Source organism: Geotrypetes seraphini, chromosome 8, assembly GCF_902459505.1.
Source record: "Geotrypetes seraphini chromosome 8, aGeoSer1.1, whole genome shotgun sequence".
Taxonomy (NCBI): domain Eukaryota; kingdom Metazoa; phylum Chordata; class Amphibia; order Gymnophiona; family Dermophiidae; genus Geotrypetes; species Geotrypetes seraphini.
In genome coordinates this window covers 67,640,705-67,655,667 of record NC_047091.1, presented here as the reverse complement: position 1 = coordinate 67,655,667, position 14,963 = coordinate 67,640,705, and the positions used below count along the sequence as shown (strand labels likewise).

The window sequence follows — 14,963 nt, the reverse complement described above, 5'->3', positions numbered from 1 at the left end:
TCTTAATGCAAGTAATTTTGCCATTATCTTGTAATCTAAGTTAAGGAGAGAGATAGGGCGGAAGTTTTTAACCAAGGTGGCGTCTCTGTCAGGTTTAGGAATTACTACAATGGTGGCTTCAGTGAAATTGAATTGTTTGTCCAGAGTGGAATGGAGGAAATCATAATATGTAAGGAGATGAGGGGCTAAGATGGTGCGAAATTGTTTAAAGAATTCGTTAGTAAAGCCGTCCGGGCCGGGGGCTTTCCCAGCAGGTAGGGAAGATATGGCAGCTTCTATTTCTGATATAGTTTTCGGGGAATCTAGTTCCAATTTAACAGAATCCGATATGGTCGGATGAGTTAAGGAGGAAAGAAAGGAGTCTATATCTGATTCAGGAGCAGCAAATTCGGATTGGTATAATGAAGCATTAAAATTTTCGAATTGAGAGGAGATTAAAGATCTGGTTTTGACTAATTGACCTGATGGATCTTGAATAGCCGTGATATGTAGTCTTTTGGATTTAATTTTAAGGTATCTGGCCAAAGGGCGACCCATAAGATTATCTCCCATATAATGACCAGAATTGGAAATGAAGATATTACGCCTGGCTGTACATGAAACTAAAGTATTATATTCATATTTAAGTTTTTGGATACGTTGGAGAGTAGCTGGGTCATGTAGGTGATTAGACATATGTTGTAATTCTAATGTTTTAATAGAATTTTCTAAGTCTTTTTCCTTTATCATGGACTGTTTCTTTTTCCAAGAGGCAATTTTTATCAATTCACCTCTAAGGGTTGCTTTGTATGCTTCCCAGACAATGGAAGGACAGACTTCAGGATCTTTAGAGTTATTTTCAAAAAATTCCGCTGTGAAAGAATTGATTTTTTCAACAGTTTCCTCATCTAGGAGTAAAGCGTTGTTCAGCCGCCAAGAGGGGTATTCTTTGCGTGGAGCCGAGATGGAAATATATAAAGAGACGGCAGCATGATCCGTGAGAGAGATTAGATGTATGATAGTATTGGTAAGATCTTGAATAAGAGAAGAGGATAGGAGAAAGAAATCAATTCTCGAGTAGGTATTATGTGGTGGTGAAAAGTGTGTGTATTCTCTGCCTTTCGGGTGAAGTAAGCGCCAAGGATCCACAAGGGAGAAGTAGGAAGATCCTGGATTCCCTACAAGAAGAACTGTTCCAGAAGTTGCTAATGGAACCCACGTGGGGTGGGGTCATACTGGACTTAGTGCTTACAAATGGGGAAAGTGTTACTGATGTTATAATGGGTGATCATCTGGCATCCAGTGATTATTGCATGGTGTGGTTTAATATTAAGACAGGTGTAGAGAGAGATCATTCAAAAGTGAAGGTTCAAGACTTTTAAAAAACTAACTTTGTTCAGATGGGGGATTATGTCAAGGAATTGTCTGTATGGGAATATCTGAAAGGAGTAGGAAAGCAGTAGGCAAAACTGAAAGGACCAATTGTAAAGGCAACAAACCATTTTGTAAGGAAAGAAAGTAAAAGTAAGAGGAAAAGAAGGCTGCTTTGGTTCTTAAAAGTAGTAGCTGAGAAGATAATGAAAAAGAGGTTAGCTTTCATAAATTACAAGTCACAGAAAGAGAAAGACAGAACATAAGAACATAAGAATTGCTGCTGCTGGGTCAGACCAATGGTCTATCATGCCCAGCAGTCTGCTCATGCGGCGGCCCTTAGGTCAAAGACCAGTGCCCTGAGTCTATCCTTACCTGCATACGTTCTGGTTCAGCAGGAACTTGTCTAACTTTGTCTTGAATCCCTGGAGGGTGTTTTCCCCTATAACAGCCTCCAGAAGAGCGTTCCAGTTTTCTACCACTCTCTGGGTGAAGAAGAACTTCCTTACATTTGTACGGAATCTATCCCCTTTTAACTTTAGAGAGTGCCTTCTAGTTCTTTCTACCTTGGAGAGGGTAAACAACCTGTCTTTATCTACTAAGTCTATTCCCTTCATTATCTTGAATGTTTCAATCATGTCCCCTCTCAGTCTCCTCTTTTCAAGGGAGAAGAGACCAAGTTTCTCTAATCCCTCACTGTACGGCAACTCCTCCAGTCCCTTAACCATTTAGTCGCTCTTATCTAGACCCTCTCGTATCCTTCTTCATGTATGGTGACCAGTGCTGGACACAGTATTCCAGGTGGGGGGAGGTACCATGGCCCAGTACAGCGGCATGATAACCTCTGATCTGTTTGTGATCCCCTTCTTAATCATTCCTAGCATTATGTTTATCCTTTTCGCTGGCGCTGTGCATTGCGCAGACAGTTTCATTGACTTGTCGACCAGTACTCCCAAGTCTCTTTCCTGGGGGGTCTCTCCAAGAACTGCACCGGACATCCTGTATTCATGTATAAGATTTTTCTTACCGACATGCTTCATCTTACACTTATCCATGTTAAACTTCATTTGCCATGTTGCGGCCCATTCCTCAAGCATGTTTATAAATCAGTTAAAAATGAAGAAAATTAAAATTTGTCCAAAACAAAAACTAATATAAACCAGCGAACAAATTCATATCAAGTTATGTTTGATTACCAGACCTCAAATACCCAAGGCACTACTTAACTGATTTTTCATGCCCTTACTGGGGTGGTAAATTTATCATTGGTCTTGGTAAAGTGACCTGTGCTATGAAAATTTTTTAAATATTTATAATATCAATTTTCAATAAATATAAAGTGCAATGGGTGCGTAAGGTGCTTGAAAAAGGAGAGCACTTATCTTTTGTCCCCTCAAACCTTTCATGAAGATCGGCGTAACATTCGCCACTTTCCAGCCTTCCAGAATCCTTCCCAATTTGATCGACAGATTGGCTATTAGTTGGAGCAGTTCAGCTATAGCCCTTTTCAGTTCCTTGATTACCCTCAGATGGATGCCATCCGTTCCTGGGGATCAATCTGCCTGCATACCTCTACTAGACTGACCGTCAACCCTGTCAGTTTCCTGTCTTCGTTTCCTGCGTATAGCCTGTCGGCTTCCGGTATGTTGCGAATATCCTCTTTGGTAAATACAGACACAAAAAATGTTTTTGGTCTGTCGGCGATGGCTTTGTCCTCCTTTAGCACTCCCATTATTCCATGGTCATCCAACAGCCTCACTTCTTCCTTCGCAGGTTGTTTCCCCTTAATATATCGAAAAAACGGCTTGAAGTTTTTTGCCTCCTTGGCTATTTTTCCTCTCTCTCTCTTTTGGCCCCTTTTACCGCTTTATGGCACCTGCTTTGATGTTGTTTGTGCTTTTTCCAGTTTTCGTCTGTTTTTGACCTTTTCCATTCCTTAAACAAAGTATTCTTGTCTCTGATCGCTTCCTTCACCGCTACAGTGAGCCACGCCAGTTCCTTGTTCTTTTTCCTCTTGGATCCCTTGTTGATATGTGGTATATATAGATTTTGTGCTGCAGTGACTGTGTCCTTAAAAAGGGACCATGCTTATTCTAGCGATTTTACAGTGCTTATCCTCTTCTTAATCTTGTCTCATCGCTTCATAATTTCCTTTTCAGAAATTCAGTGCCGTGGCCGTCATTCTGGATCGATGTTTTGCCCCTATGTCCAGGTTTAAGCGGATCATATTGTGATCACTGCTTCCCAGCGTCCCTTCTACTTCTATGCCTTGCACTGGTCTTTATAGTCCATTTAGAATTAAGTACAAAATTGCATTTCCTCTCGTATTTTCCTCAATGAGTTGTTCCAGGAATCAATCGCCTAGAGCATCCAGGAACTTGGTCTCCCTACTGCAGCCAGAGGTGGCTAAGTTCCAGTCTATCCCCAGATAATTGAAGTCGCCCATGATAATTGCGTTGCCTCCCTTGCAGTTGCGTTTAATCTCATCCATCATTTCTCCATCAGTTTCTTCGGACTGCCTTGGGGATCGGTAGTAGATGCCAATCTTCATTTCCATTCCATTTATTCCTGGAATTTTAGCCCATGGATACTCTACCTTATTTTTCATTTCCGGCATGTTGTCTCCGGTAGACTCAATTCACTCTTTGATGTATAGGGCAATACCCCCACCTTTTTGACCTACTCTGTCTCTGCAGTATAGCTTGTATCTCGGTAGCACAGTGTCCCAGACGTTTTCCTCATTTCACCATGTTTCCTTGATGCCAATGATGTCATGGTTATCTTTTTGTGCCACAGCTTTCAATTCTCCCATCTTATTCCTGAAGCTCCTTGCGTTCGTATACATACACTTAAGTTTGTGGCCTGTTACTTTCTTGCATTTCCTTCCCTCTTGTGTCCCTTTCGATCCATCAGGATTTCTGTCTTGCTTATGATTCAGTAAGTCTTCCCCCCTATCTTCCTGTACGGTATCCTGTGGATATACTGTTTCCCAAACCATCGACTCTTGGTCGACTGTCAGCTTTCCCCGTCTTCCTAGTTTAAAAACTTCTCAATTTCTCTCTTGATGTTGCTTGCAAGTAGCCTCATTCCGTCTCCGCTGAGGTGGAGATCTTCCTTCCTGTATAGCTTGTTCTTCCCCCAGAATGTCATCCAGTTGCACACCAAGTGGAATCCTTCTTCCTCACACCAGCGCCTCATCCACGCGTTGACTGCTTGCAGCTCCGTCTGCCTCTTCTCATCGGCCCTGGCTACCGGCAGGATCTCTGAGAATGCTACCCTCAGCGTTCTGGTCTTCAGCTTCCCTCCTAGCATCCGGAACTGGTCCTTCAGTCCTTCTCTGCTGTAGTTCCTGTTGCTCACGTTGTTTGTCCCCAGGTGGATCACCACCGCTGTATCTTCCTCTTTCATGCTGTCAGTGATCCTGTTGATGCGGCTCACTATATCTTCTATCTTGTATCTGGATATGCAGGTCACCAGCTGATCCTGTCTTCCTCCCGCTATGTGGCTGTTGACTTGTCTGATGATGGAGTCCCCCACAATGATCGCTTCCTCTCTATCTTTTCTTGTTTCTCCAGCTGCAGGTCCGTGTCCCTGATGTATGTCCATCTCTCCAACCGAAGGTCCGTGTCCTCTGCGCACTTCCATATTCTCTCATCCTGGAGTTGGCTTGCACCAGATTCATCTTCCTGTGGGTTCCCTCTACTGCTTCTAGGTCTCGCTGCTGTGTCACCCATTTCTTCCTTGTGGTTGTCCTCCAGGTGGTCCTTACTCACTGTAGGTGTATCTTGGCAGTTCCCCTTTGCTGGTGATTCTCTACGGCCTCCCTGTATGCCTCCTCGATCAACTTCTCTAACTCCCGGACTTCTTCCTCAATGGTCTCCTCTGTCTTGAAGTTTTCTGCCTCTCTGTCTTCCTCTACTGCTCGAAGTGCTTCTAGTTCCAGTATTCTGCCTTCTAGGAGTCTGACTTGTTTCTTCAGGCCCTCCAGTTCCTCACACTGAATGCATACATAATACGGCCTCCCAGAGGGGAGGTAGTCATACATATGGCAAATGGTGCAGAAAACATTCTGCTTCTGTCTGCTGCTTCCGTTGCTGTCCTTTCGCCAGGCTGCTGTCTGAAGTGGCTTCTCCCTGTTTCCTTATGTAGTGTCCTTGGTGTTACTGTGAGGTCTCTCTCCTGATTTTAAACCTGCTACCCTTGCTTGCTTGTTGCTTTTGTGTCCTCTGTGTTTGTTGTGGTTGTCCTCTGTGTCTGTTGTGGTTGTCCTCTGTGTCTGTTGTAGTTGTCCTCTGTGTCTGCTGTGGTTGCCCTCTGCTCTTCTTTGCAGTGAATCATCCCTTCTTAAGGCCCTTTGCAAAGGTGCTCTCGCTAAGGCAAGCACCTTTAATGCTCGCCTTCGACGTGCGCCGAACAGCTGAGTGCCATTGCCTCCTCCCCTTTTAAGGAGGAGCGCTGTGGATGACATCGGGGGGGTGGGCAGAGCTACCTTTTGCCGATGCCCCTTGCTCTCTCCTGCCTCTTCTTCCCCTTTCCTGCGCTTTGCTCTCCTTCTGCTTCTCCTTTTCTTGCTTGCCTGCCCAAGCCTGATTAACTCAGTTCCGTTAGCCCCTCCCCTTTTAAGGAGGAGCTCCGGTGGATGATGTCAGGGGGTGGGCGAAGCTACCTCTCACCGATGCCCCTTGCTCTCTCCTGCCTCTTCTTCCCCTCTCCTGTTCTCTCCTGCGCTTTTCTCTCCTTCTGCTTCTCTCTCCTTCTGGCAAAAATATCTGGAAAAGTTAAGAGAGTCTGGTTGAGTAGTCAGGAAAGCAAAGATGCAAATGGAAGAAAAAATAGCTAACACAGTAAAACAGGGAGACAAGACTTTTTTTTAGATATATTAGTGATAGGAAGAAGTGTAAATGTGGCATTGTGAGACTCAAAGATAAAGTGGAGAAATATGTAGAAACTGATAAAGAAAAGGCTTAATTGCTTAACAAACATTTCTGTACTGTGTTTACGGCTGAAGTGCTGGGAGTGGGTCCGCAGAAGACAAACGTGAATAAGGATAGAGGAGTGGTAGACCCTGATTGATTTTCAGAAGGTTATGTTTATGAGGAGTTAGCTAAAATAAAGGTAGTGCATTAGTGGTTGGGTGGCTCAGCTTATAAATATCCAAAACCTTTTCCACCGCAGACACAGGGAAACCTCTGACTGTAGGCTAATTTCCAATCTGAAGTCAATACATATAGAGGGGCATAATAAAAAAAATTCTAAATCCCCTTTTGGTCTAAGTCCCTAGACGCAGAAAGTAGGCAGCAGGGAAATGTCCACTCCTCCAAAACTGCCCCTTTTCGCTCTAGGCATACAGAGGCAGGGTAAAGGCCTAAGCTGGTTTTAGATATGTCTAAAACCAGCTTGCATTATCGGTACTTGGACGATCTGTCTTTTTGATCGTCCAAGTACCGACTTAGGCAACTTTCTGTACGTTTAAAAATTTTTTTTTATTATGAGCCCCTATGTATTCAATGCATGAACCGTCTTTATTCAAAGCCTTTACAAATTGTTTCATCAGGCCTAGCTTTATATGTAGTGGTGGCAGTATGATTCTATCTTGTGCTACCAAAGGTTCATTGATTACATTTTGTCCTCCAACAACCATATATTCCCTCAGAGGCCAATCTTTTTTTGCCCAATGTTCATGTTTGGCTCTACTATCCCAAAGGCTAGGGTTACCAGACGTCCAGATTTCCTTGGACATGTACTCCTTTTGAGGACATGTCCGGGGGTCTGGACGGCTTTTTAAAACACAGCACTTTGTCCGGGTTTTAAAAAGACTCCTCAAATTGTGTTGGGTATTTAGGAAGACTGCACATGTGCGGACTTCCTCCCTGCCTGACTAGAGTAGGCAGCAGGGGGCGGGGCTCGGGTGGGGCTGGGGGCAGGATTAGGGCATTACAGGGCAGGGATGGACAGTACTGGGTGGGCATGGGGGAGGGGCTATGAGGTCCTGATTGGGAAATCTGGCAACCTTACCAAAGGCATATCTACTATCCCATAACCATCTAGAGTTGATGCAGTCTATCCAATGCAATTTTCTAAATCAGCAACCCAAATAACCCCAGGAAGAATTCAAAAATCCAAGGCACCAAGAAATGCTTTTTTTTTGGTTGGCCTGTGTAATAGGACAAGCAGGAGTGATCCCTAGTCACTCCTGCCCATGCTGACACTGGGTTTTGGAAAGGGGGATAGGGAAGGATGCTCAATTCAGGTCAACATTAATGGAATTAATAATTTGAATTGCCATTAACAATTGTGTATTAAATTGCAGATATTAAGGGTGATTAATCAATAATACTAATATATAATATGCAATACACACACAGATAATCCAGCTAACATGAAGCCAGCCACTTTTTTTATTTTACCAATAGTCACATGCAGAGGAAACAACAGAGCGAGGGATTAGAACTGAGGCACAGACCAAGAAAGTAAATCACTCTTAAGCATGCCGAGTTAGTGACAGTAGTAGGATTTGAACTCTGGTTTACCATAAAGTAGATGAGTGCTGCAAACCAGATTTTCATTTTACTCTAATAATGGCCTCAGTCTGTCATTACTCTCCTGCAGTGGGACCTGGTATGCAGCCAGCAGGCACTGAAGCAGGTTGCACAGTCTATATACATGGCAGGGGTGCTGGTGGGATCTGCGTTCTTCGGATGGCTCTCAGACAGGTAGGTAGCAAGATCTGGCTGAGGATGTAAAACCCAGGTCGGCTTGAATCATTTTCTCTGACCTGGAGTCACCTGATCACCCTGCATTAGAGAAATGTATAACACCAAATTTGTCTCCAGGTTTACTTGCTGGCCAGTCTGATTTCTTTCTCTGTGTTTGGTGTGTGCAGGTTTGGACGTAGGCGTGTGCTGATGTGGACCCATCTGCAGGTGGCAGTAGCTGGCACCCTGGTGGCACTCCTGCCCACATTCAGTAGTTATTGTGTCTTCCGCTTCATAAGTGGAATGGGAACATCAGGCATCTTCATAATCTCTCTCTCCCTGAGTAAGTATTGGTAAACTATCTTCTCTGAGGATAAGTAGGTATAATATTCTCACTAGTAGGTGACGTCATCCATGGAACCTGATACTGCGTCCATACTGCACGCGTGCCAGTGCCTTCCCACCTGACATCAGTTCAAGGGACCATCAGTTCTCATTTTTCCGTGGAGGCAAAAAAACTGTATTTTCAGTTTCTCCTCAGGGCATCAAACTAAGAAATCTTTTTTTGCTTTCCCACTTTTATTTTATTATAGTTTTTCTTCATAATTCTTCATTTTTCTAATTTTTTGTCATTCTTTTGAATTTGTTTGTTTTCTTCATTTTTTATATTTTGGCCTTTGGACCACTTTGAGACCTTTTTTGCCCTGATAGTTTTTGACATATTTTGCATCAGCCTTTTTTCCCTCCATATCAAATAGGGTGCCAAGCAGCTTCAAGAAATGTACTTCATGTAATCAAACCACTTCAGGCTCTGATCCCCAATAGGTGTGTTCAGTGACTAGATCCTGACCATCGGGACATTCATTGTGACCTTTACCTGCGTATGCAAAAGAGGACACTTAAAGCCTGACAACTTCAGTGTGAAAGACACCATGTGCAACAAGCTTGCATTGAGAGCATCAGGTTCTCTCCAAAAGCATAACTCAGTTTCGTTTTCCTCCATTACTCATCCACTGGGAGAGATATTACATAAAAAAGCTAAAAAGCATAAACATTCTTTTTCTTCTAAACCTGGCACAGCTTCGTCCCAGCTATTCACCTCATTAACATTTAGTAAGCGTTGATACACTGTACATTGCTTTCCATTACTGCAGATCATGTCTTCTCCCAATCAAGGTCTCCCATGCCCAGACAACATACATTGCTTCCAGATTCTGTATAGGACGCCCAGTCTCAGAAGCCGCCTAAGCGGCTTTTGAGGATCGCACACAGGCGTCCTATAGAGAATCGTGCCACAGGATGCCGCTGAGCTTATTGTGCCAAGGGATCTCCTTGCTGTGAAAAGTTTAGCGGTAACCCGTACCCTTCCCCTATAAATACTACCGGCAGGAGATCCCTCCCCAGTCCCTCCTGCCGGAACCCTCCCACCCCTAATGAACATCACTGGCAGGAGGGATGCCCAGTTCCTCCTGCCAGAACCCTCCCTCCATACATTGTGGGCATCCCCCCCAGCCTCCCCCAGAACCGCCTCCATCTCTCCGGACCACCCCAGCCCCACCATGAACCCACCCTACCTTAAATTGTTGGTCAGCTGGAGGCATCCTTCCTGCCTCCAGCCGGCTGGCCCACCTTCTCAAGAATGGCAGGCCTGCCCCTTCCCAGTACATCGTGGAATGCACCAGGGAGGGGCCTTAAACCCTGATTGGCCCAGGTGCTTAAGGCCCCTGTGCATTCTGGGATGCATTAGGAGTGGCTAAGATTCTGATTGGCTAGATCCCTTAGGCCACTCCCATTTTGTTGGCCTACATTGTACGCATCTACCACGGGCCTAGGGAGGTGCGTATGGCCACCTATGCCCACCTAAGACTACTTCCAGGCCAAGACACACCCATGCCTAGCTTTAGAAGAGCTTAGGCGGACTTGCGCACCTCCCTAGGCTCCCAGAGCTGCCTCCAATGTAGGCAGCCTGCCACAGAAGATTTTTTTTTAGAAAATGTGCATCCCATTTGGCTGGTTAGGCAGTAGTTGGCCGACTACAATCTGGATGCCATTTATAGAATTTGGCCCTGACTCTCCAGAAGGAGATATGAGCTATGCTCAAACAAGAGCTTTCCTGGCTATTGTAGATGCAAAGGTTTTGTCTATGCCTGCCTCAACCCAGCCTGAGGATACATGGAGGCATTGAATGAGGACAATCTCACACTCCCCTGCTCAATGTCAAGCATCGGGGCTGGCATGGACTCATTCTTCCCATGCTTCATCATTGGCAGAGGAGTTATTTCCTTGGTCAGAGCATTGACTTCTGCCTCAATGCTTCTTGAAGCATAGTCAATGCACCTAGGAGAGAGTATTTTGAAGAATATGACTCAGATATATCAAACTACACTGATGAGGATCTGTCAAATTTGTCAGAAGAAGAATCCTATGGCATACCTTCTGACACGGTCTAATGAGGACCAGCCAGTACGGTTTCAGCAAAAGCAGATCTTGTTTGACAAACTTGCTGCACTTCTTCGAGGGAGTAAACAGGCAGATAGACAAGGGCGACCCGGTCGACATTGTATATCTGTATTTTCAGAAGGCGTTTGACAAGGTTCCGCATGAACGACTACTTCGGAAAATTGCGAACCACGGAATCAAGGGTGAAATACTTACATGGATTAAAAACTGGCTGGAGCATAGGAAACAGAGAGTGGGGATAAATGGACAATACTCGTATTGGAAGAGCGTCACCAGTGGGGTGCCGTAGGGCTCGGTGCTTGGACCTGTGCTCTTCAACATCTTTATAAATGATCTGGACATAGGTATGACAAGTGAGGTGATTAAATTTGCGGACGATACGAAGTTATTCAAAGTAGTGAAGACACAGGGGGATTGCAAAGATCTGCAGTGTGACATAATCGCTCGAGGAATGGCCATCGACATGGCAGATGAGGTTCAACATAGATAAGTGTAAAGTGATGCATGCCGGTAACAAAAATCTCATGCACGAATACAGGATGTCTGGGGCGGTACTCGGAGAGACCTCCCAGGAAAGAGACTTGGGAGTTCTGATCGACAAGTCGATGAAGCCGTCCACCACAATGTGTGGCAGCGGCGAAAAGGGCGAACAGAATGCTAGGAATGATAAAGAAGGGGATCACGAACAGATCGGAGAAGGTTATCATGCAGCTGTATCGGGCCATGGTGCGCCAGCACTGGTCGCCGTACATGAAGAAGGACATGGTACTACTCAAAAGGGTCCAGAGAAGAGCGACTAAGATGGTTAAGGGGCTGGATGAGTTGCCGTACAGCGAAAGATTAGAGAAACTGGGCCTCTTTTCTCTCGAACAGAGGAGATTGAGAGAGGACATGTTCAAAACATTCATAGTACTGAACGAAATAGACTTAGTAGATAAGGACAAGTTGTTCACCCTCTCCAAGGTAGTGAGAACGAGAGGGCACTCTCTAAAATTGAAAGGGGATAGATTCCATACAAATGTAAGGAAGTTCTTCACCCAGAGAGTGGTAGAAAACTGGAATGCTTTCCCAGAGTCTATCCTAGGGGAAAACACCCTCCAGGGATTCAAGACAAAGTTAGACAAGTTCCTTCTGAACCAGAATGTGCACAGGTAGGGCTAGTCTCAGTTAGGGCGCTGGTCTTTGACCAGAGGGCTGCCGTGTGAGCGGACTGCTGGGCATGATGGACCACTGGTCTGACCCAGAGGCGGCAATTCTTATGTTCTTATGTTCCTTCTCTTCCACTTGAAAAGCGTAAGTCTCCACCAGAGGGCATATTCTTTACTGGCATTATAAGGCAAATGGGTCAATTTGACGTGTATGTAAACAAATGCTAGAAGCTTAAAAAATAAAATAGGAGAGTTAAGAATATATATCACTGAATGATGAGGTAGATATAATATGCATCTCAGAAACCTGGTGGAAGGAGGACAATCAATGGGACACTGTACAAATTATATCACAAGGATAGAGTAGGTCAAATTGGAGGGGAGGTTGCACTATATGTTAAAGAGGGAATTGAATGAAATCAAATAAACATTCTGCATGACATAGATAGCAGTGTGGAATCCATATGGCTAGAAATTCCATGTGTGAAGGGAAGGGATATAAAGGTAGAGTTATATTACCATCTCCCGGGACAAAATGAGCAGACAGATGAAGAAATGTTTTCAGAGATTAGGAAAGCTGGAGAATTGGGCAACAGTATAATAATGGGTGGTTTCAATTACCCATAGAACAATCACACAACGGCAAGAGTAGGAATAAACTCAATACTCATATAGAACACACTACTCTCTTCAGAATTTGGAATGAACCTGCACAAACAACCCTAATAATGTGGAGAAAAAAAGACCTCAGTGTACACAGCGCACCTCTCAAAGAGGCAAAGCCACTATAGTCAAGTGGGCATACACTAATCCCAGGTCAGAAAAAAGCTCCACATTTCATCAATATTGTTAACAGTCCATCTCCACAAACTCCTGGAAATAATAATGGAAATAATTTTTGGTGAGGGTAGGGGGCACCCAGGGCAGTGGTGCCCCTCAAAACTCTCATCTCTGCTCCCCCCCCCTCTCCTTCCATGCCCCAAGCCACACTCACACTCTCCCTTCCCACCCCAGAAGAGACAGTCTGTTTGGCCAAACAGTTCTGCAGAATGTACTCTCTACTTAAAGCCAACTTCCTCCAACCCTGTAGGGTTTCAATAGGCTCCAGTATATTCAATTTTAAACTTCTTCCAGATATGATCCTGTAGCTTGGGAGTCCCAAGTGTAGAAATATTATCCCTGCTTGTCCTCAGAGAAAGCAAAGATACTTACCTGTAGCTTGTGTTCTTCAAGGACAGCAGGCATATATTCTCATAACCTGCCCATCTCCCCTAGTTGACTTCTTAGCTGTGTTACTGAACTGATGGTCTCATGAGCGGACATTGGGCGAGAAGGCACTGGTGTGCACAAGGTATGGGCACTGCTACAGATTTAAAGTGACAATGAATTTGGCAGTATCCATACCAGGTTCCTTGGATGATGTCATCCACCTGAGAGAATATGTGACCGTTGTCCTCGGAAAAACACCTGCTACAGGTAAGTATTTTTTCTTTAGCAGCAGCAGGAACTGTGCTGAAGGGCTGAATGTTCCTCTAAAACAGGGGTAGGGAACTCCGGTCCTCAAGAGCCGTATTCCAGTTGGGTTTTCAGGATTTCCCCAATGAATATGCATGAGATCTATGTGCATGCACTGCTTTCAATGCATATTCATTGGGGAAATCCTGAAAACCCGACTGGAATACGGCTCTCGAGGACCGGAGTTCCCTACCCCTGCTCTAAAACATCCTGCCCTGAGAAAACAAGGACAGTTCAGAACGGCTGAATTTTTCTGTAACACATCTTGTCGTGAGACAGCAGGGCTGAGCATTTCTATAACGCATCCTCCCATGAAACAGCAAGGACTCAGTAAGAAAAACAAACACCTGAGATTTATACAATTTCTACAAGCCAAAAAACAAAGAAAACAACCCCATGAAAAGCTCATAGTGGGAAAGGAACATTACACATCAACCAGAGATAAAATACTTGAGATTTTATAATATACAGTGGTGCCTCACACAACGAACTTAATTCGTTCCAGGAGCAAGTTTGTTATGCGAAAAGTTCGTTATGTGAAACGCGTTTTCCCATAACAATACATGTTAAAAAAAATAATTCGTTCTGCAGCATAAAATATGCTAAGATGACATAAAAAAAGATAAATTTGTCAAAATGGTGAAAATGGTGGTCTTGCTGAGGCCAAACTCTTTGACGAGGTCACACTGTTTTACCCCACATTCACTCCTTCTAATTATTTCCCGTTTCATTTCAACAGAAATCACCTTCCTGCTTTTTTTAGAAGCTATGATATATAAAAAATATTGAGTTTATCTTAAAAGGACGACTGTATACAGTGAGAGAGGGCAGTTAAGCGCAGTGACTAACGACTGCCTGCAGTGCCTGCGCGGAAGGATGCAATACATCGGCAGCTCGGGCGACTTCGTTGTGTGAAACGAAGTTCGTTGTGTGAAACGAAGTTCGTTGTGTGAAGTTCGTTGTGTGAAACGAAGTTCGTTGTGTGAATCAAGACATGAAGTTCGTTGTGTGCAGCGTTCGTTGTGTGAGGCGTTCGTTATGCGAGGCACCACTGTATTCTGAATGAAAAATTATAACATTAAATCCAATCTGATACAATCTGATTGTTTCATTGTGTCGACTAATACAGATTGGATTTGATGTTAGGGTCTACTATACGGACTGTATGTAATGTTATAATTTTCCATTCAGAATATATATTGTTTCATTGTGTTGGAATAAAACTTTGATTATTTTATCTCTGGTTGAAGTGTAATGTTTCCTCCCCACTTTTTTAAATTCTTCTTTTTTTTATTATTTATTTATTTGTTACAATTATATAACAAACATACAGGAATATCAATTTCAACAACAGCATAAAATGCTCATATTGTACAAAAGGAAACCATTTATCAATGATCTAGCCCAGTGGTTCCCAACCCTGTCCTGGACCCCCAGCCAGTCGGGTTTTCAAGATATCCCTAATGAATATGCATGAGAGAGATTTGCATATAATGGAAGTGACAGGTATGCAAATCTTTCTCATGCATATTCACAGTGGGGTACCAAGGGGGGAGTGGGGGGGGGGGTGGTCCGCCCCGGGTACACGCTCCAAGGGGGTGCACAGCCGGCCGGATCTGGAACCTCCTGCACTGCTTCAAACCGTACTTCAGTGCGGCTGCCCTACTTAGAGCAGAGTCGGCAGCCGCGCTGAAGTGAAGAAGGTCCCGCGATGACTGGGAAGAGGTAAGTGACATCGGGAGGGGGGGGAACCAGCAGCCGCAGTCATCGCTGGATCTTGTTGCAACTAACTGCG

At 44.3% G+C, this 14,963-nt stretch overlaps 1 protein-coding gene across 5 annotated transcripts in view; it reads left to right on the top strand.

Annotated features, from left to right (window-relative positions):
- The window catches only part of LOC117365652 (solute carrier family 22 member 20-like), a 60,530-nt gene that overhangs the window by 22,509 nt on the left and 23,058 nt on the right, over positions 1-14,963 (top strand). For 4 of the 5 annotated variants that reach the window (XM_033956272.1, XM_033956271.1, XM_033956274.1 and 1 more), the window contains exons 3-4: positions 7,939-8,063; positions 8,234-8,388. In XM_033956272.1, the coding sequence (XP_033812163.1) occupies positions 7,939-8,063; positions 8,234-8,388 (280 nt within the window). The remainder of the gene's footprint in view (positions 1-7,938; positions 8,064-8,233; positions 8,389-14,963) is intronic. The other variant, XM_033956273.1, reaches the window with a different exon arrangement.